Source organism: Miscanthus floridulus, chromosome 18 (assembly GCF_019320115.1).
Source record: "Miscanthus floridulus cultivar M001 chromosome 18, ASM1932011v1, whole genome shotgun sequence".
Classification (NCBI taxonomy): Eukaryota; Viridiplantae; Streptophyta; class Magnoliopsida; order Poales; family Poaceae; genus Miscanthus; species Miscanthus floridulus.
The window spans coordinates 83501457-83524257 of NC_089597.1; the positions used below are offsets into that span (position 1 = coordinate 83501457).

A 22801-nucleotide genomic window follows, 5' to 3' on the forward strand; every position below is an offset into this window, starting at 1 on the left:
CAGTCGATGGAGTTTTGCTTAAATGTTTAAGTCAAGAAGAAGCAAGAGTATTGATGGGAGAAGTACATGAAGGAATATGCGGAGCTCATCAATAGGCTTATAAAATGAAATGGGTTATTCATAGGTCTGGATATTTCTGGCCAACAATATTAGAAGATTGTTTTGAATATTACAAGGGGTGTTAGGATTGTCAGCGTTTTGGTAATGTTCAGAAATCGCCTGCATCGACTATGAACCCAATAATTAAGCCATGGCCATTCCGAGGCTAGGGAATTGATTTAATTGGCTAGATTTTTCCACCTTCAAGTAGAGGGCACAAGTTTATATTGGTAGCAACAGATTATTTTACCAAGTGGGTTGAGGCGATTCCTTTGAAAATAGTAACTTCAAAGAATATCGTTGATTTTGTCAGGGAGCATATTGTTTATCATTTTGGAATTCCTCAAACCATTACTACTGATCAAGGGACAATGTTCACATCAGAAGAATTAGAGATTTTGCTGCCATGTATGGGAATTAAATTACTAAATTCTTCTCCTTATTATACTCAAGCTAATGGCCAGGCAGAGGCATCAATCAAATTTTGATTAAGTTGATTAAGAAGAAAATTGAAGAGCAACCAAGGAAGTGGTGCCTGACACTTAATGAAGCATTGTGGGCATATAGGATGGCTTGCCATGGATCGATTAAATCATCACCTTATGAGTTAGTATATGGGCATAATGTAGTTCTTCCTTGAGAGATTAAGACTGGATCAAGACGTGTTACATTGCAAAATGATTTGACTAGCCGAAGTCTATAAAAACCTTATGATGGATGATTTGGAGGACTTAAGTTGTCATCAGTTGCGCGCTCTTGAGAATATTGAGGCCAATAAATTAATGGTTGCGAGGCATTATAATAAAAAGGTCGAGAACAAATAGTTTTGCGAAGAAGAGTTAGTTTGGAAAGTAAGATTGCCGATTGGGTCTAAAGACAACAGGTTTGGCAAATGGTCGCCTAATTGGTAAGGTCTTTATCGGATTAAACGTTGTGCGCCTGGCAATGCTTATATTTTTGAAAATGCTAGAAGGGGAAGAGGAGTTTGATAGAGAAATCAATGGAAATTTTCTAAAGAAGTATTATCCTAGCATTTTGTTTAATACTTGATAGCCGATTTGTTTAATCATCGGCTCTATTAGCCGGTACCAGGAGGGTATCGCCTTTAGTTCAAAAAAATTGAACCAAAGGGGTAAAAGCCGATACGATATGTATCGCCTATAGAGCAAAAACACACACAAGGACAATCATGATTCATATTATGGCAGTTTCAGAGATGAATTCATAAGGAAAAGGCAAAACTTTATTCATTCATCGTTTGCTCCTAGTACAAACTAATCGAACACTTTGTTCACAACATCTTGGGTTGGTGTGATATCCACAATGGCTGTCGCGGCATCGTAGAAGTCCTCAATCAGCTCCTTGTGCATGTCGAGGTCATCGGCTATTGGGAAGCCTGGCTCCATGGTGCGGAGGTCGTGCCTGGTCTGGACTTGTGTTGTGGCTAGAGCCACCGCTGTGCCATGGAGAATGCCATGGAGGGCAATCTCCTAGGCGCGCGCTGGGATGTCATGCAAACGGTTGATGAGTAGAGGGCCCCGAGCATTGACGGTTGCCGTAGCTACATTCGCCACCAGTTGGAGGTCTTCCAACTGTACCGTCAAGGCTAGTAGTCAAAGAGGCAAGAAGATTGTCAAGAAAGGGGCAGTGACGATAAGAATGAGGGTTTTCTTGGAACTAGGCTTACCTGCCATCATGGCATCAGACTCGGCCAACCTCACCCGAGCGGCATTAGCTTACTCCTATGTGGCAAGGAGGGTGGCCTAGGAGGCCTCGAGACGGATTTCAAGCTGACCGTTTTCCTGAGTTGCCTTAGAATAATGGTCCTTGGCAGCCCTCCAATCCCAGAGGAAGCACCGGGCGCCGTCACCAGTGTACGAGTCGGAGGAGTCCGACGATGAGTCCGGCGTGGGGGCGGCGGTAGGTGTAGCATTAGAGGGCCCATGGCCCTAGGAGGAAGAGGTTGGAGTCTGTCATTCAAGACAAAACCTGTAAACAAGTTAGAAGATGATTCGTTGTCATGAATAGAAGGTGTTTGATCTTACCACATGCAGTGGAGGCACTGGCTCATCGACATGTTCTCCTCCAGGACCTCCTCCGTCGCTCGCTTACCGCGGTTGTCTTCACCAGCCATGGGTTTCGGTTTGGATCTTGAGAGGGAAGATGAAGAAACCACTATATGGTTTTTGAAGGTAGAAAGACATGAGAGAATGAGAAACAGTTTCAGATACAGATGTGTTTGAGGTCAAGGCCCTTGGCTAGAATTTATAGCCATAATGACAAGATGGTAGATATCCTGAACATGTGAAAGGAACCCCAATTAATGGAAGGGGAAGCGTTGCTTCACTAATAATGAGGGGAACAAGGCGTTGATGACTGAGAAGGAATTTGAAGGGTTTTGCAATAAGGGCCATTTTCAGATTCAGTTAAGTCAGAGTAAAGTCAGAATCGGGAATCGGCTAATTTAAATCTGCTATTCTAGCCAAACCAAGAAGTACAGTAGACCAACAGGAAGAGTACAAGTTATCATTAGATTTACATAGAATATATACTACAGATGCTAAGAACATAAATTACAAGTTAAGAGCATCATTGAATTGCTCTTAGTGCTTTCAGCCGAATAGCATCAACTTCTGTAATTTGTTGTTTGTCCTTCTTTAGGTTGATCCGAGAATGCTCTCAAGACTGCTTGCGAATAGCTTTGCCTTCCTTAACCTTGGTCAGCATCTCTTATTTCTTCTATTTGATGGCATTAGGGATCTGAGTCAAGCTTAGACTCATGACGGTCAATGGCTGGCTTTCACACTTTCTAGTTCCTGTTCGAAGCTCAGCATGCCTAATTCTCAGCTGAGTCAGTTCTGGTTCAATTTTAGAAGAAGAATTCTTTAGATTATCGATCAATTGTGCTAATTCTTTGGCTTCCTGCTTGTTAGAGTTCTTCTTAGCCATCAAAGCTTCACGGTCAGTCAGGTTTCTTTGAGCCTTTTTCACCTTGGGAGCTTGATCTTCGATGTTGGACAGAGGTATCAAGGCTTCAGCAAGATTTGGGGGCAGATCATCCTTAATGGCTAAGAAGATTCTTCTCATTGGATCTGCATCCTGGACCAAATCGGCTATGTTCCTCTCGAGCATTGGCAGCATGTCTTTTAGCCAATTTTTGTCTCATCTGATAAGATTTCTTGAGAAGAAATGGCTGATGAGCTTATCTCGCTTTCATCTATATATTCCTCAAAGTTGAAAGAATAGCTCAAAGCTAGAGAGTTAAGTGCCTATATGTGAACAAAAGGAGTCTTATTAGAAATAGCAAATGAGTTGACAATGAGATGGATGGTGAGAGGGAGACAGTACCTTTTCTGAAAGAGATCCTGGCTGAGGAGAAGGAATAGTTGATAATGTGTCAACATCCTTTTCAACATCCAATTGAATTGGCTCTAGACTTTCGATGCTAGTGTCTGCAGGCATCAAGAAGCTTTTAGTTTATAATTGCTATAGAAGGATAAAATGAGCATATGAATTTCTTACCATCGATTGTTTGTCAAGCTGGAGAATCGATAGTTTGAGTATTAGTGTCAACATGATCCTCTTCAACTGGTGAGTTGTTAGATCTTTGCTCTTGTGTAGACGTTTTCCTAGGTGGTGTCTGATAAAAGAAAAGGATCAGAGAAGAGTGAGGACTGCATAAGATGGAAAGCTTGAGGAGATACCTTGGTAGTATCAGGTGGTGAAGAGAGGTTCTCATCTTTTGTCATCTAGGATTTGTCAGGGACATTAGTTGCTTCAATTGTAATCGGCACCTTAGGGGGATTAGCCGATGAGAGATTAGCATATGCTAATTTAAGTGCCTAGGACAGCAGTTCAGCACCGAAAGTAGATTGAGATGCAATAGTCGATGACTGCAAGAAAGGAATTGAATTAGAAGTTGAATATCATCTTAAGAGGGAAGATAAGTTAATTTACCTAAGCAATTGATGATTTTGTTCTGCAAAGTCTCTTCCTAGTGGTGGTTTTCTGAGTTACACCTTGGGTTGCCTTGCGTTTTGAAGACTGATATGTGAGTATTGCTAGGGGCAGCTGGGGTTTTCATCAACTTTTTAGAGTGGGTGCAGTTGATCCCATTCTTGAGGCTGGACATGGTGGATAATATTCTATGGGATGCCCTTTCCTATCCACACTTGGGGGATCAAATTCGGTATCCTACAAAAAATTGTTAGATGAACTGACAAGGAGAACTTGATAATCCTTCTAAAAGGAAAGTGGTGAGTTACCTCACTATCAGAAGCAAAGTCATCATCCAGGGCTAAACAGTTAGGATGAATTGAGTTGTAGAAGAGGTAAGAGTGTCATTCTTGCCACCAGGAGTCAAACAGGTTTGAAGAGAAGGTGGCTCTTGTCCATTCATGCAGACAAAGAGAAGGAAGATCTGACCCTAATTGAAAGACTCTAGAAGCTTCTATTATTTCACTGATACCTTCTCTTGGCTTCAGAGTATTCCTAAAGAATAGCCGAGGGGGTAGTTGACCAAGGCCGAAATTGATGGGCCACAAAAGAGGGGTTATAGAATTCATAAGTTGAGAGATTATCTAGGAGAAAAGCACCAGTAGCCATTTTGCCACGACCATGGCGAAATTCGTAGGCAGCACTGCAGGGTTTGATGATGCAACTAAAAATTGCAGCAGTTGTTTCATCTGAACAGCCTGATTCAAACCAGAATTTAACTGGCAGAACTAGCTCATTATCTTCATCTTCATCATAAGGCAGCCAAGCCAAGATGTTTGCATCAAACCCTCTATAAAATTTCTTGAAAAGGTGGCCTACATCAACAGCAATTGTTATGGCTGATGCAGCTTCACCATAATTCATACACTGTCGAGTTCTTCCTTCTTTTCCTTTATAATCTTCAACAAAGTTAGAAGAAGGGAAGCTCAGATTCCTGAGATTGGGTCTTACAATCTTATGCATGTACAGATTCAGCCATAATTGTATCAACCACCAAGGGCCACTGATGGTATGCACTGGTTCATTTTTCAGCAATTGGGCAGCTACTTGGTGCATCAGATGATAAGCAGATCCCAGCAGATATTTTCAAGGGGGATTCCATTACCAGGTTGCTAAACGCTCTGCCAAGTATTTATGATTATAGGTTGGACCATAGGATGACCCACAAAAGATGAATTTTTCCAGCCATATATTCAAGAAAGCTACATGTTCTCTATCATCAACAGTCGATCCATCCCCAATATGATTCAAAATAGTAACTTATCCATCCTGTGCAGTCTGATATTTTGGCTAATTTCTTGGATCTAGCACTTAAGAAATCATAAGGTTGCATTGATCCTGTTATTCTAAGGTCGGTTAACATGTAGATGTCGGCCAAAGTAATGGTCATTGGACCATGACAAAAACGAAAGCATTCAAAGTGTTGGACCAAAAATAAGATGCAGAGATCAGAAGTGAATCATTTCTCTCCATTCCAGACAGTGAGAGTGTCAAGCATTGGTTTAAATCAGAAATTTCCCAATCTCTAGCTTTCTTTTCTGATACCCTATGGAACCAATCTCTCCATCCTTTAGGCATTTTGGGCCAGTTTCTAAAAGGAGTTTTGGTGTTCTAGGAAGATAAATCTATTATAGATTGTTTGAAGGGGATTCGGTTGGTTTCTTGGTTGATAAAATCAGATGGATCAGGATCGCCCATAGGTCCAAGATAATAGGTATTAGGAACAACAGCTGATGGAATCAAAATTTCGTTCCTCATTTCCTAGAAACCAGTTGGGATGAATTTAAGAAGAAAGGAAAATACAGAGTAGCGGCTAATACTTAAAAGACAGAAATCTAAGGCATACCTCAGGAACGTGATTGCTGGTCGCCATTGCAGCCGAAATGGATCTGAATCTGAGGGAGGTTGTAGAAAGGTGGCTTGAACAGTAGTTTGGTAGAGTAGAAGACTAGCTAGGGTTAAGGCTTTGGTGGTGGTGGTTTTGACTGTTGAAGCTGCTCAAGAGAAAAGGGGAAAGTAAGCAGGCCGAGCAAGTTAGAAATGATACTGTTAGGGTATTATATAGAATTCAGCCCGAGAAATTAGGAGTCACGTGTATATTTCAGAATAAGCAGTTGCAACACGGTGAGTAGATAAATAGAAATTTTAGAATAAAATTATTTTTATCCCAAAATTGGGGGGCATGTGTTTACACCAAAATTTAGGAAGAAGAACGCGAGAACTCGATGCTTCCAGGCTTGTGTCATCAAGGAATCGATTAGATGTGAATCGGTATCAACTGATTTAGATGCGATGACAGAATCGGCTATTTTATAGATGACGTCAGCAGACGGCGTCAATGGACTATGCTTGAATGGCGCTAGGAAGATGTGTCGGACTCTACAAATAAGGAAATTAGGGGTCCATGTTATTATTAAGTTAGGAAGTTTTCTTTTATTTCAAAATTATAATGAGTCGTATTTGAGTAGGATTCATATTTAGGTTCCGGGTATAAATATTAGACCCTAGTTATTGTACAAAGGACGGACACTCAATCAATACAATCTTTCTGGCTTTCACCATCGCATTAGGAGTAGGAGTACTATAGATCTCAGTGAGTTCTTCAGCAAACAGGGCTGCATCGACTAATCGACCTCCAGCTTGCTTAGTGAGTACCGTCACTGACTTGTATTGTGCTTATAAAGCTACATTAGCTGATTGATCTTTTATGAGCTATAATATAAGTTAGTTATCAGATCTATATCATTAGTTTGTAAGGCTGCATCAGCTGATTGATCTCTTACAAATCATAATATAGATCAAAGTTATCGATCTTGTGTTAAATAACTTGTTGTTTAATACAATATCACCAGTTATCGAATCTGCTAAGATTAGTAAGATTTTCCTTGCTATTTTTTGGTTGATTCACCGGTTATCGATCTTGTTATAATTAATGTTTTATTAATTATAACAAAATTACCCGATTGAGATAGAGATAGATCGACATCATATCATCTTAATTGGTCGCCCTTTGATCTGGTCATGCTTTAAATCTTATAATTGATGGCTTAATTCTGCTAGATTCGGTTGTTTTATCTCTATTCCAATCAAACATAGTATGCATCCAAAGACATATTTAAATCTTGAATAAACTCACTTGTTAATGAGATCTAATCTAATGACACTACCATAGTTGCATCGATCCGATCGAACCTCACTGGTAAGACTTTAGATTAGAAATTATCGATTAGTGGTCTTGTTTATGATCAAAATATGTACTCTGTTTGTTTGCTATGACTGCATCGGCTATTTTAGCCGATTTGCCTATACTCTCACGTATACAGCATGTTTTCATGAATCTATCAATATATAGATGGTTTTATAGATTTTTTGGCTTTAATTTGTTATCATTATCATAGCTGCATTAATCTGATCGAACCTCACTGTTGATGATAATAGATTAGATTCTAACTGTTTGTAGATTCATTTATATTAGACAGTCGATTTGTTCACATGTTATACTCTTTTCATCAAACTTATCGGCTCGACGCTTTATATCGATCATGTTCCATTTAGCCGATGATGCTTTCTTATATCGCTTCTTTGCTGATTATCAATTCTCTAATCGATTGATGACATCAATCGACCATTTGGTCACTATATGTGGAATTTTAATGAAAGATCTTCTGATTTTGTATTTGGGTGTATTGTACTTGTTTTTGTCTAGATTAATCTAGTCATCATAAATCTGCTATGATCCATGAGCATCAGGTTATTGTGATTCATGTTATTATCATTTAATATTAGCCAATAATCCTTGATTTAAAGATCTTCATTTCATGGATACGCTGGATATCGACTATTTAGTCGATAGCCTTATTGAATCAGCTATCTAGCCATACATTTGGAACTATCTGGTGCAACACCGATATGTTCCACCTTAAATTACTAATAAGATTGTTTTCCTTGTCAATTGCAGGTCAAATTGACTGGCACGTCGTTGGGTTTTTAGAATCGGCTGGTTCTGTGTTGAAGCCAAGCAAATCTCTGGTCTCATTCTACTCAGATCCTCCGGCTTGCTGTGTGTTGATCACATCACCACATTTTTGTGTCAATAAATAGATATTTGCATTTCAAGATGGACTATTTAAAAATTTCAAACTTCGTGCCTGCAAAGCTTTTAGAAAGGACACGAATCTGCAAACGTTGTAATACTATATGAACCTGCTGAGCATGAACCACTCGCTGCATGCATTTCCCTAAAAAGCAAGCAAAGACAAGCACGAACCACTATAAATAGGGTTTGAAAATTTTAAAAGTGATTCTAGATAAAATTAATATCAGTTTATGTAAAAACAAATAAAGGATCTTGTCAGAGCCTGGCAGGGAGGGGGCCCTGGATAGCAGCGGTTAGGGTTTGGGGGACGAGGTGCGTCAGCACAGGGGAGAGAGAGAGGCGCATGGGAAGAGGACCGAGGCTTAGAAGGGAGAGGAGGGGATAGAACGCCCTTGGCCTATTCTTTTTTCTCGAACAACACACGAGAGCTACGTGTCATTTCATTAAGAGAGAAAAGATAGTACAAAAGTTCAGTTAAAGACTAAAACCCCAGCCAAGAACGCACCCTTGGCCTATTCTACTCTTGCTTAAGATTGAAAGGTTACATCACCCCTATATTTATAGTCCTGGGAAACTTAGCTCCTAAGCAATCTAATCTTGTCCTCCAAGCAAGCAGATCCTATCCTCCTGGATCTGGATGTTGGCGGCGCGGCGAGAGGCCACCCCTCCGCTAGTCGCACCCCCCTCCTGGTGGCGTGGTCAGCCTAGACCTAGCCGGCCTGGGCCCTCTCCTGGGCCCTCCATTAGACATATGACATATCTTCCCCCTTCTCCTGGCAGTGCTTCCTCGCGCTGCAGCTTTGCTTGATCGTTGATAGGGCTTGAGGAAGATGGCTGCTCCAACTCCTTTGTACGTGATCTCTGAAGTGGGGATCTCTGGTTGAGGTGGATCTGCTATTGGTGGAGAATTGTTGGGGCGAGCGAAGAACTCGTCAAACATCGTCTTCCAACGATTGGCCATGTTATGGATGTCGAGGTCCTCCTTAGAACGTGCACGCTCAATGTTGCTCAGGCGAGCATCGTTGTCCATCAGCTTGGCGGCGAAGCCGCTGCATGGAAGGCTAGCGGCGACGCTGCTTGTTGCATGGTCGCTGCGGGGTGCATCGAGCAACAAGGGTGCGGCGGTAGTGGGCAGTAGCGGGCTACTGCTGATGTTGGCGGCGAAGAACTTGTCGCCCAGTTTTGCCAATTGATCGATGATATTGTGGGTAATGTTGCAGACTTTGTTTATGTTGATGATCTTGGTGGTGGTAGTCATCGGATCGATCTGGTCTCCGGATACCAGTGTCAGAGTTCGGCAGGGAGGGGGCCTAGATGGCGGCGGCTAGGGTTTGGGGGACTAGGTGTGTCGGCACAGGGGGGAGAGAGAGAGAGGCACAGGGGAAGAGGACCGAGGCTTAGAAGGGAGAGGAGGGGATAGAAGGCTGGTGGCCTATTCTACTCTTGTTTAAGATTGAAAGGCTACATCGCCCCTATATTTATAGTCCTGAGAGACTTAGCCCATAAGCAATCTAATCTTGTCCTCCAAGCAAGCAGATCCTATCCTTCTGGATCTGGATGTTGGTGGAGCGGCGGGAGGCCGCCCCTCCGCTGGCCGCGCCCCCCTCCTGGTGGCGTGGTCAGCCTAGACTAGCCGGCCTGGGCCCTCCATTAGACGTATGACAGATCTAATCGTGAAAACCGTTTTCTAATTAAATATTATCATGAAGAAATATCATGGAAAAAGCTAGATTTGTGTTCATCACTGAAAGTAACGTGAGATGAGAGAGGGGAGGCGTGTTGCAGGCAGCAGGTGCAGCTTTGCATGCGCACGCAGCCAAGTAGGCCTCATGAGAAGACAGTGCCCCATACTGTATGTCTGCTTTTGGTAGTTCTCATCTGGTCGTTTAAACACACACGCGTCCCTCATCCGCATGTGTGGGTAGCTACCACACCTGGGTGGAGAGAGTTACCACCCGTCCTAGAAAATCCACACTCATATTAAATTTGTTTAATTAAATATATGATGAAATGTCTTGATAATCTATTGCTTTGAATATGTTGATGTTAATATATTTTTCGAGAACCATAGCAAAGATTAGCAAATTAAGTTTGACTTGGACAAAACTTAAATGAACAATAATTTAAAACATACCAAGTACCTACCAAATGCACGCCTAAGAAACCATTGATATATAATAACTAGAGATTCTATTTTAAAACGCCATCACACTAATGGTTTTTTCATGGAATGTAATTGCCATGTTTCACACACTTTTCAAAAAGAATTATGTGTGACTATATTAGCGGTTGTTTTTTTTTGCCAGAACAATCATAGACAAGACATAATTATATATTGCTGACAATATTCTTAGGATGAATATTTTTCATGTAAATTTATATATTCACAGTTGGTACAATTATGAGTACTCACCTATGGCTTTTATAACTAATATTACTAATAAATTTTGAGGTTTTCTTGTAGTGGTATTAATACAACAGTTTAGTCTGGCATCTAGGATTGTTGTGTGCAAGATTTAAATTGTTGTGTAATGGTTAAAAAACTATTGTGGTCATTGTTGTGTGCAAGACAAGTTGTGAGGTTTTTATGTAGTGGTATTAAATTGCAGTAGTTAAAAATAATCGGGGTGGTCACTGTTGTGTGCAATTTAACCATTATTATGAAGGGAATCGATGATGTATATGGATGCCTTAAAGCCTAGAAGGGATGGATGACCATCAAGTTCCTCCAGAGTTGTGGACTATTTAACAAAAAGAATTAGAAGGTGCAAAAACGAATTGATGTTTTTCGATAATGGAAATAACAAAAGTTACCAAATACACTCTAGTGACTATGAATCTGTTGACTAGACTACCACCCATGTGTGTCAACAATTTGATGTGTGTACATTAAATAAGATGAGAAAACAATTGATAAGTTTCTTGTTTAATCTTCGTCAATGAAGAACATAAACCAACCAATCTAGGAGGAAGAACCATCAGGTGGACGCAACACATAGTAAGATGCAAATAGATAGCTGAGTGAAATGGGCCTCCAAACTTTTCCAGCATTTTAATTTGGGTCTAAAACTCCCAAAGTGATCATATGGACCCTACAACTTCTTAAGTGGCGCATTGGAAGTGTGAATTGGGGTTCATGCATGGTTGGACGAAGAGTGATTTTAGAATAAACCGCTTTGAAAAGATGAAGGATTCGGATGATCATAGTAAAAGTTTATTGAGCTTTGTTGTGGTACATCCAAATAACTGTGAGCCTGTTCATTTAGTTAGATCGGATGGTTAGAGTCATTTATTACTCATACTCATAGGAGGTAATATGTGAATATATATGTATATTTAATTTTTAATTTTGTAAAATAGGATAAGTAAGGAAATTTTTAGATATAAAGATCTTTTTTTAGATCTAAATGATGCATACATGATTTACTAGATATGGTAAATCTTTTTATTTTGTAAATTCATATATGACATAATTTAATTAAGATACACTACCTATTATTTTTTTTGTATGCATGTCATCCCTACCGCACTAAGGTGCTCAATCTACGTGAACGTCAGCGTACGTGTCCAATGCCCAACATACAAAAAAAAACTTTATGTGGGTATATGACATTTTACATGGCCATTTTACGTGTTCAATATATATATGACAGCTCCATATTCTGTTAGATGGGCCTCTCGATTATATAAATAGTATAATATTCTATATGATAGCTCCATTTTACGTGCTAGCGTGTAATATGTTTTAAATCGTCTACGTTCATGATTCATTTAACATGTTAGCGGTTGATATTTTTATGTACATAGCGTATTTTTTTTAACCGGGTATGTGACTTAAAAATAGATCGTTTGAATTTGCATTCAAGATATATGCTTTATCAGTTATTTTAGTAGGATATAAATACTTATGCATAGTCAAATAACAGAAAAGGAAAGGTGCGAAGAAAAAAGTTGTGGCAAGCAAGGAGGCGGATGAGCACTTGTATCCTTGTCATTAAAGGGATTGTATCCCCGTGATTCGGAGGATTTGACAATATCTCCTTTTCTTTTCATAGAATAGATTAATTCATAATTAATTCAAAAATCTAAAAAAATCAAAGGATCAGATTTGTTTAAGGTATTAGTTAAGTAAAGAGAGTACCTTAACATTGTCCAAGTTTATATATGGACCCATTAGAACCAAAAAAGAAACGTCTAAAGACTCAAAGGAACATGCATTTCAGTCCATCGAGGCACGTGTTAATGTTGGTTGCCTTGCTAACGGGACGATGGTGACCCCAGCCGCCCCATCTCTTTCTAATCTCTACTCCCTCCGTCCTATAATACAGTCCATTCTAGGAATTTTAGGATAAATTAAGAGAGAGCCTAAAAGACACATATATTTTTATTTTATTTTCTAATCGGACGCTATCATCAACGTGATCGATGGTGATTGGTTGATAAATGAAAAGTATTTAATACAAAATTGGTTTTTATCCTCCAGAATGCATTATATTTGAGAATAAATTTTAAATAGTAGAATGCGACGGGAGGGAGTATATAAACTTACTGATCAGCTAGCCTTTGCTCTCGCTAACCAGCTGCCTATCTACCACCACATCATCATACTCATACATCCGGCCGGCGATGGACCCGTCCGGGTAGATCCGGAAAGTGTCTAGCATGCGGCGGGACAGTGGCGGCTCCGTGTGGCGGAGCGGCGGAAACGACATCTTCTCGCGCTCGTCGAGAAGAGAGATGGACGACGACGAGGAGGCACTGCGCTGGGCCACGTTAGAAAAACTGCCGACACGCGACCGCGTACGCCGTGCCATCATTTTCCCGCCGCTCCCTGCTGGAGACGACGCGGGGACGGGGCAGGGGCTCGTCGACGTGGACGTGCTCAGCCTGGGCCCCGGCGAGCGGCGCGCGCTGCTGGAGCGGCTGGTGCGCGTCGCCGACGAGGACCACGAGCGCTTCCTTGTGAAGCTTAGAGAGCGCCTGGACAGGTACGACGACGTTCATTCCTTTTCCGTCCTTGGCTGTTGAGTTGTTGTTGCTGTAGATGATGGATTGTGAGTTGTTTGTGTTGTAGGTTTGGGATCGACATGCCGACGATCGAGGTGCGTTTCGAGCACCTGAACGTGGAGGCGGAGGTGCGCGTCGGCAGCAGCGGCATACCCACCGTCCTCAACTCCATCACCAACACGCTGGAGGAAGCAGCCACTGCGCTGCACCTACTGCGCAGCAGAAAGCGGGCGTTGCCCATCCTCCACGACGTGAGTGGCATCATCATACAGCAGAAGATTCATCGGTTTCTCTTTTTAATTAATTACAATTTTTTTACACTTACACAACAATTAATTAATTAATAGCCAGATATTTCTGTGTTCTATCTATCTAGTTCTTGGCAAGGATTATTCTTTACTTAATTTTTTCCGTTACTAATAGCTCTGTCGTGTGTTAATTAATTTCCCAAAAAAAATGCATGGGCATGGTATATAGGATGACTTTGCTGTTAGGCCCACCCGGATCAGGCAAGACCACCTTGCTGCTGGCACTGGCCGGAAGGCTCGACAAAGACCTCAAGGTTTCTGGCAGAGTGTCCTACAACGAGCATGGCATGGAGGAATTTGTGCCTCAGAGGACGGCTGCGTGTACATCAGCCAACACGACCTCCATATCGCAGAGATAACAGTGAGGGAGACGCTCGCCTTCTCGGCACGCTACCAGGGTGTTCACTGGCGGAGCCAGGGGGGGCTGGCAGGGGCCATGGCCGCCCCCCCCCCCCCCCCCCCCCCCCCCACCCACCACCCCCCACCCCAATATTTCACAACAAAAAAAATAGTAGTATGACTTAATATTTTTTATTTATATTAAGAGAGAGATTATATAAAATTCTTGTCATATATACCTATTAATATCTTCTAGATAATATAATCATACAAAACACAACTAGATAATAAAATTATCGCAATAAAAAAGACCGAGTCGGTGCTCAAGATTTACAAAGTCATCCTATACGTCTTGCTGTTAACGGGCATATCACTTACCACTGAAAAAATAACGTCTTAGATCCTAGAATACATATAAGAAATTGCAAGCACCCGTTCAAGTCAGTGAATTAATTCTGATAGTCATCACAAGGAACCTAACGAGTTGAGTTACACTTAGTTTTTACATGTTGGCTCTTTTGGCCGGCTCCCCCTAAGTATAATTCCTGACGGCCAGCCCCCCCCCTAAGGATAATTCCTGGCTCCGCCACTGAGGGTGTTGGCTCCCGCTTTGGTAATAATACTTCACTCGTGCCTCTTGCATAGACATGCATTCTATATATATGCAGGATTTAATTTGGGCCTCTGATGAGATATGCTTATATTTTGTTAATAATCCAGATATGCTTATGGAGCTGTCGAGGCGAGAGAAGGTGGCTAATATTAAGCCTGATGCTGATATTGATGCATTCATGAAGGCAAGGCCGAATTTTTTACTATTCGGTCCTTTTTCGAAAGTTTCTCACAGATAGACTCCTGGTGAAAAGAATTCCGGAAATGGACCCTTGGCTCGGCGCCAGAGTGACTGGTGCCGAGGTCCTGGGCACGGGAAATGGCCTGCCAGGGAGCTCGGAAATATCTGCGCCGCCGCCGCTCCACCTTTCTTCTTCTCCCTCTCGCCCTAGGCTTCCCTGCCCGCGCCATCGCCGCTCCACCGCCGCGTCCGCGCCGTCCACCACGCCCGCGCCCGCGCCACCGTGCCCGCCCGCGCCGCGCCGCGCCACCGCTGCTGCTATGACGGCCGAGCCCGCGCCCTCCCCGCGCCGCGTCGTCTCTGTTGCTTCAACGGCCGAGCCCACGCCCTCGCCACGCCGCGCCGCCGCTGCTGCTCCCTCGCCCGAGCCCGCACCGCGCCGCCGTGCCCTCGCGCCGTTGCCCGTGGTTGGCTGCAGCGCCGCGCCGCCATGTCCTCCACCGCCGTCCTCACCTTGGTCTCCACCGGCGGCCTCGGCCTCGCCCCGCCTTGCCCCCCTCCACCGCCGGCCTCGCCCCGCCTTGCTGCTGTCCACCGCCGGCGTGCCTCCCGCGCCCGTCGAGCCGGTCCCGCCGCGTGGAGCGCCGGCCACCCCGCGGCCGCTGCGCGCCACCGCGGGCCCGTCTTCGCCTTGACCTACGCCTGCCATCCGCCGACTCGGAAAGGTAAAAATTATGAATATGCAATGTACCCATTTAGTTGGTGTTTATTATTTACTAGTTACTGTGATGACTCAGTTAGTTGATTTAGTGAGATATATATGTAGATAGATAGAAACATAGATACATTTGTAAATAGATATAGTTAGATAGCTACTTAGATATGTAGTTATATTTGTAGTTAACTACATATGATCTAGCTATTTAGTGAGTACACTATAAATATATCTATCGTCTAATTTGGACTAAAGGACATGTGTTTCGTTACGTTTTTGAAATAGATGGACAACCTAGTGACTATATATCATGGAGGCATGGTTGAAAGCGATCGCTATGGATATGTTGAGTTTCTTGACATGCAAAGCGTGCCTGTGCTATTCAATGATAGGCCTTCATTTAGTGAGATAGTTGCAAGGGCTCGGGAGGAGCTACATTGCTTTGGAGATGATGGCATTGCAGTTGATGGTGTACTGCACCTAGGTTGTTCTCCAAACATCTTCAGAAGAATTATCTCAATTGGTTGTGCGGATCAGTGGGAGAACTATGTGAGATCGGCTATGAAGAGCCAGCTGCAATGTTTGGACGTGGTTGTGCGTCGGGTGTTAGTTGATCCAATCCCTCATGGGTTTACCCCAGCAATGGATCATCCGGCACACATCGACCCTCCCGTTCCGGAACCTTACCTGCATGTGCAGATTGCGCCTACAGTTCATGATGCTCAATCTGCCCCCAATGTGGTATTTGGAGATGGTTGTCATACTCATGTTTTCATGGCAGATCCTCCTTATGAGATCCCTTTGACACAGAATCATCTGAGTAAGTGTCTTAACCGCATGGTTTTGGGGAGCTTATCCCATTCCTTACATCTATTTCTTTCATTCTTTCCTCATTTCTGTAATGACGTTGCAGGAGACATTCCTGAGAATATGGATGTGCCCCATGTTGCTGTGCAAGTGCACTTTGGAGATGGATTTCATGGCTCCAATAGTGTTGAAATTATGAATGATTCGGAGAAATATGAGATGGCTAGGGCTCTTGATTCTGATGATGATCGTCCTGTTGGAGAGCTAATAGAGAGTGATGTTGAGATGATGAGGCGTATCTTTCCCGACCGCCGTGATCTTAGAGTTCATGAGTTCAGTGATCTTGCTCATTCGGATCTAGTGTTTGCAGAAGAACGTGATGATGAGCTCCTAGAAGCTCCTGAGGCCAGTCCTAACATGGTAATTGGGGAGGGGAGGGTGTTCAATGACCTCCCTGCTTTGAAGAGGTGGTTGTAGGCTTTTGCAGTGATACAAAAGAGGCCTTACAGGGTATTGCATTCATATGTGGAGCGCCGTTACATAGTTGTGTGTGACAAGGAACGCTGCCCATGGAGGGTTTGTGCAAGGAAGCAACAGGTGACCAGAAAATGGAAGATCACAAAAGTTGTTGGGCCACACAATTTTGCAGGGAGAACCCAACATGAAGGTGAGAACAATTATCAGGACCGTTGAGACGTTGTATGGAGGATATGTGATAACTTATGGTAAAGCATGGAGGGCTAAGCAGCGAGCATGGAAGATGATATATGGGGACTGGGAGGATGGGTATGAGCAGCTGCCAGTTCTTTTCAATGCAATCAAAGCGGTGAATCCAGGCATGCATTATGAGTACATCCCAAAACCTAATGCATGGAAGGATGGGAGGCAGATATTTTTCCGTGCCTTCTGTTGCTTCCCTCAGTGTGTCGAGGCCTTTAGGCACTGTCTTCCCATCTTCTCCATTGATGGTACGTTTTTGATTGGCAAATACCAGGGCACACTTCTTATAGCCATATCATGTGACGCGAACAACAAGTTGGTTCCTTTGGCATTTGCTTTGGTTGGGAAGGAGAACAATGACAGTTGGGGATGGTTCTTGAGGCTAGTCCGGATACACGTGGTTGGGCCTAGCAGGGAGGTTGGCGTCATATCTGATAGGCATCAGGGCATACTTAATGCCGTGCGAGAGCAGTTAGAGGGGTATGCACCTTTGCACCATCGTTGGTGTACTCGACACCTTGCCGAGAATCTACTATGGAAGGATGGTGTCAAGAAAAACTTTGATCTATTCCAGGAGGCTGCTCGACAGCTTGAGGACAAGTACTTTAGGGAAAAGTTGGAGCAGGTCAGAACCGCATCAAATGCAGAAGGTAGACAATGGCTCTCAGGTTTGATGAGGGATTTGGAGAAATGGACGAGAGCTCATGACGCCGGTGGCTAGAGGTACGAGTTTCAGTGCAGCAACATGGTAGAGTCATTCAATAAGTTGCTATTAGGGATGCATGGTATGCCCGTGAATGCAATTGTTCAATTCACCTTCTATAAGCTTATTGCCTGGTTCAACGATAGACACGCCCATGCATTACAGTTGAGGAGTGATGGAGAGATATGGGCTCCGAAACCAAAGGCACACCTAGAGAAGGCAAGAGAAAGGGCTAGCACACATGAGGTTGCATGCTTTGACCACGCCATAGGGACTTATCAGGTCAAGCATAGGGGCGGTACAACGTCCGACGGCGAGGTCCGAGAGTCGAGGATACATGTGGTTGTCCTCCAAGATTTCAAGTGCACTTGTGGTAAACCAAGGCAATACCACTTTGTATGTTCTCATTTGGTGGCAGCAGCTAGGCATTGCAACTATAATATCGAGAGGAGGATACCTCACGAGTTCAGTGTCAACACGCTTGTGAACACATGGAGCCCCCGCTTCGTGCCTTTCCAAGACCCTGGAGAGTGGCCTCCATATGATGGGCCGAAGTACATTGCAGATCCAGCTTACCGTTGGAACAAGCGTGGATCAAGGCAGATGACGAGGCATAGGATGGTTATGGATCAGATACCCGGAAGAACTAGGCGTGGGAGAGGAACTCCATTTGTTACTGATCCCGAGCAGTATGAGTGCGGCAAGTGCGGTAGACTTGGCCACAACTCATGAAGTTGCCGTTGGTAGATTAGTGAGGTAGGACTATTGGTTTATAGTATTATTTTATATTTGTCTTATTCATATATTTAATTATGCATGTCTCAATTTATGCTTGTATTTGTGTCAATTACTTATACATTTATAAGTTCATGTTTCATTGTACATTGCAATTCTAATTCATTCATTTTTTTTGTAGGATGGAGCAATTCCACCTGCTGGACCCGACGTACGAGGAGACCCACCGAGGACGTCTCGTTGCGCTGGGGCAGGTAATAATCTATAAGTTTTATTCATACATGTGTTCATGAAGTAACATGTGACTATGTTTTATTCGATACAGGACCTTCCGCACCTTTGTTCTAGGACCCATAGTGGGTTCTTGGACATTTGGTACGATGATAGGTACACTCCTTTCCTGCAAAGAGCTGGCCTAGATGCCATCTCCTTTTAGGTTCATCGTGGGTTGCCCAAGTTCAACTCAGCGGCGATAACTGCGTTGGTAGATAGGTATTAAAGTGAATCATTGGCTCCATTCATGGCCATTTGTTCATGCGATTGACTTTTTGACAAGTAATCTTGCTTGGTCTTAAATATAGGTGGCGGCCAAAGACTCACAGCTTCCACCTACCTTTTGGGGAGATGACAGTCTCGCTTCAGGACTGTCAGAAGATGCTAGGCCTAAGGATTCAAGGGAACCCAGTCATCGGGCAGTGCAGGTCAGAGGGTTGGAGAGCACGAGTGGAGGTCTTCCTTGGGCGTGAGCTTGGTGAGCAAGGCGCTCGCACTTCTAGAGTTCCCATCTCATGGCTACATACAGAGTTCGCACAGTGCTCCGAGGAGGCAAATGAGGAGACGGTTGGGTACTACTGCCGGGCGTGGATCCTACACCTTTTTGCTTGCATTCTCTGTCCCGACGCGATAGGTGACAATGCGTCCTGGATGTGGATCCACTGCCTTAGTGACTGGGACCAGGCGGGTCAGTACAGCTGGGGCTCTATAGTCTTATGTTTTCTATACTGGCAGCTGTGCGAGGGGTGTCGTCGGTCTACGACGAACCCATCACTTGGTGGATGCGTGTACCTGTTACAGCTGTGGATGTGGGCTCGTTTTTCAGTTGGTTGTCTATGATGAGGACATCGCCACGCTGGACACATCGACGCCATGGTCTTCCCCAAGTTGCAATTCGTTTCCAACTCAGCTGCCACGTCGTCCTCGGATTCAGCAGACACGTCGTCACTGTTTCGGTCATAACTTCCTCATACGACATCGAAACGGGCCGTTCTTGGATGCGTTGGAAAGGGGACGACGACGCCGTCGTTTTGGATCTGGTCTCAGCTCCAGAAGGTCCGTGGATCATTCTGTGTGACCACGGCAAGGTGCTGCGTCACCTATTTGGGCCAACTTGGCCATGTATCGTGTCGGGCCTTAAGCCCAAGTTGTGGGCGCCCAACCCCTGGCCGTCCCCAACCCTAGGTCGAGTCTTAGACTATAAACACAGCCGCCGCCGCTGCTACACAATTGGGTTTTGTTTAGAGTTTAGTTTTCCATCGAGAAACTGAATCGTTCATTGTAACTGTGGTGACAAATCCTTTTGCAGTGATCCAGGGCCCCCGTTCTTGATCTCCTCCACTGTGTCGATTAGTCCTTTGGAACCGAGTTCTTGAACCCTCTATTGATATTCGCGTCATTCATATTTGCAATTTCAGATTGCGTGTTTTACCTTCTTGCTTGTGCTCTTCGATTCGCTTGCAGGAAAAGCCTTCTTGGCGAGGTCAATCAAGTTGTGCTTGGTTGATAACCAACAGAGCAGTGGTGTAACGGTTGCAGGGTTCGAATCGTGTCTGATTTGAAGCCGGATCGCCAACGTCGAGATCTCCACAAATCGAACTTACCGGCTACCTCTCGGAAGATCGGGCCTGTACTCATCAATTGGTATCAGATATTTCAGGTTTACCGCGAGGTATAATCTCGTTTGCCTTAGATTCATATTTGTTCATTACCTAGAGTCCACAAAAAGCCCAAAAATATTTCAATTTCCGCTGTCCTATCGCCCTTTGTGCCTTTGCAATTTCGTTTCAGATTCGTGTTGTTGAGTTTGTGTCCGTGGTCGAGTCTTGTTGCTGGTTTAGGATTGTGTTCGTGGTCGTAGTTCAATCGCCCGTTGCTGTGATTTTGTTTTCCGCCGCTATCCCATCCACCGTTCCCAAACAACAAGTCGAAGCCACCACATTACTCGACTTGCCCCGCTAGCCGCCTTGTGTAACTTCTCGCCGCCGCGCAAACCCTAGATAGGTTGCCAGCCGCTCTTATTTTGCCTGCATCGCAGCCCTCCTTACATCATCAGGCGAATACCTACTACTGTGATCGGTGTTAGAGTTTAGGGACGTTTTGCCCTAACTGCCGCCGCCGTGTTGTGCCTCACGGAAAACATACCTTGAGATACCTTCGGTAAAACAGGCATAACTTTTCGCTCGTTTATCAGAAAAATCTGAAATTTTTTGTGCAGCTTCTTGACACCATTTGGACCCGACCCAAACTGGGCTTTGCCCTGTTTGGTTTCGTCAAAATTGCCAAAAAAATTCGGGAAAATAAAGAAAAAAAATTGTCAAGGTTTTTGCACGCTTTTCAGAGAACGTGCTGAATTTCTGTAGACCACATCCCACCTCAGTTGTAGGTGCCAATTTTTGTGGTTGCATCTTTTGTGATCCTTGTTCAGAGAAAAGTATAAAAAAAATAGTAAAAAAAAAATTTGATTCCTACTAGTGCCTTTTGGAAAAATTCAGGAAAAAGGCGAAATCCGGGCTATTTGCTTGTTCCGTGAGTTCTTTCGATCGTCCTTTGTTTTCACCTTGTTGCGCTACGTCTCGACACGTCTTAGCCAGCACCTGTGATTTGTACTTTGGATCCAGATTGAACAATCGCTACTCTCCACTCGTTAATTGCTAATCCTTGTTGTCATATTGTGTGCCTACCCATAGCTCCACATATTCTTCTGTCAGCACAGGTTCATCTTGCAACTGTTACCCACGCTCAACAACAGATTGCTTCGCCACTTTGGTTTTGCTCCTGTTTGGCGTTGGTAAGAATACAGGCAAGACGGTGGTAAGCCGCTTGTGATTTTGCATTCCACTTTCACCACCATCACCACCACTTGTTTCCTTTTAGTTGATAGGGATAATACTTTGGTGTTGTCTTTTTCTATCTTCTAACCATGGCAGGAACTCCGACGGACTTCAATGAGTGCGTGTCCAAGGGCGAGCTTGCAACGTTCATGACTGAACAACGCAATCTTATGACCGAGCTGACGCGCAACGTGAATAATCTGGTCACCCGCATTGAACAGCTTGAGCAACGCCCTCCGCCTTATCGTGCTGATGATGAAGATGCGGATGCTTTTGGTGATGAAGATGCGTATGCTGACGGTGGTGCCCGTCGCCGCCTCAACTTCAATCGTCGCGGCATGGGAGGTAATAATCATGGTAATAATGATCCTTTTGCTAAAATTAAATTTAGTCTACCTCCTTTTGCTGGTAATGTTGATCCAGAGGCATATTTAGATTGGGAGCTTGCTGTTCAACAAAAATTTGATTCTCATAATGTTCCTCCTGAGCATAGAGTTAGACTTGCTACTAGTGAGTTTACTAATTTTGCTTTGTTCTGGTGGAGTGATCTTTGCAATGCTAATAATGCTGCTGCTGTGCCTCAAACTTGGAATGTTTTAAAGCAACGTATGAAATCTCGTTTTGTTCCTCCTTATTACCAACGTGATTTACGTTTGAAACTACAAACTTTAAAACAAGGTGATAAAGGAGTAGAAGCATACTATCAACAATTGCTTATTGGTTTAGCACGTTGTGGTATAAATGAAGATGATGATGATGCTAGTGCTAGATTTTTTGGTGGTTTAAACCATGATATACAGAACATACTTGATTACAAAGAATGGCGCAATTTTTCCCAATTGTATCATCTTGCTATTAAGGCCGAACGAGAAGTACAGGGACGCAAACAACACCAGCCTTTCAGGTCTAACAATGGGAGGAATTTTCAGCAGCGTTCCGAGCCGGAGCCGCCCAAGCTTCCTGTTGCACCACAGCCATCTACACCTCCATTTTCTTCCGGGGTAAGTAAATTGTCTAATGTGCAGTTTCCACAGCTGAAGAAAGGTGGCACTCCGGGTGCTTCTACTAGCTCCTCCTCGTCCAGCTCTAAAATCATTTGCCACCGATGCAAAGGCATGGGACATGTCATGAAGGAATGCCCCAGTCGTCGCGCTTTCATTGCTACCGAGGATGGATATGTAAGTGCTAGTGATGTTGAAGATGATTTAGCCCTTGCTGCTAACATTGATGCAGATCCCATCGAGGGCGATCAAGACAAGGAGGCCATCACCATTGACTCCGTGGCTGCTGCCGCGGACTACCCTAGCCTTCTTGTGCAGCGTGTGTTGAGTACACATGTGGTACATGAAGAAGAGATGAAGATCCAACGCCACAAT

The 22801-nt window shown here is 43.8% G+C and overlaps 1 protein-coding gene across 1 annotated transcript; it reads left to right on the plus strand.

Moving 5' to 3' along the window:
- The first annotated feature begins 14721 nt into the window (after positions 1 to 14721).
- LOC136524108 (uncharacterized) lies at positions 14722 to 15333 on the plus strand. The gene has a single exon (XM_066517576.1). It carries the CDS (start codon positions 14722 to 14724, stop codon positions 15331 to 15333), a length of 612 nt encoding a protein of 203 aa, XP_066373673.1.
- The last annotated feature ends 7468 nt before the right edge of the window (positions 15334 to 22801 follow it).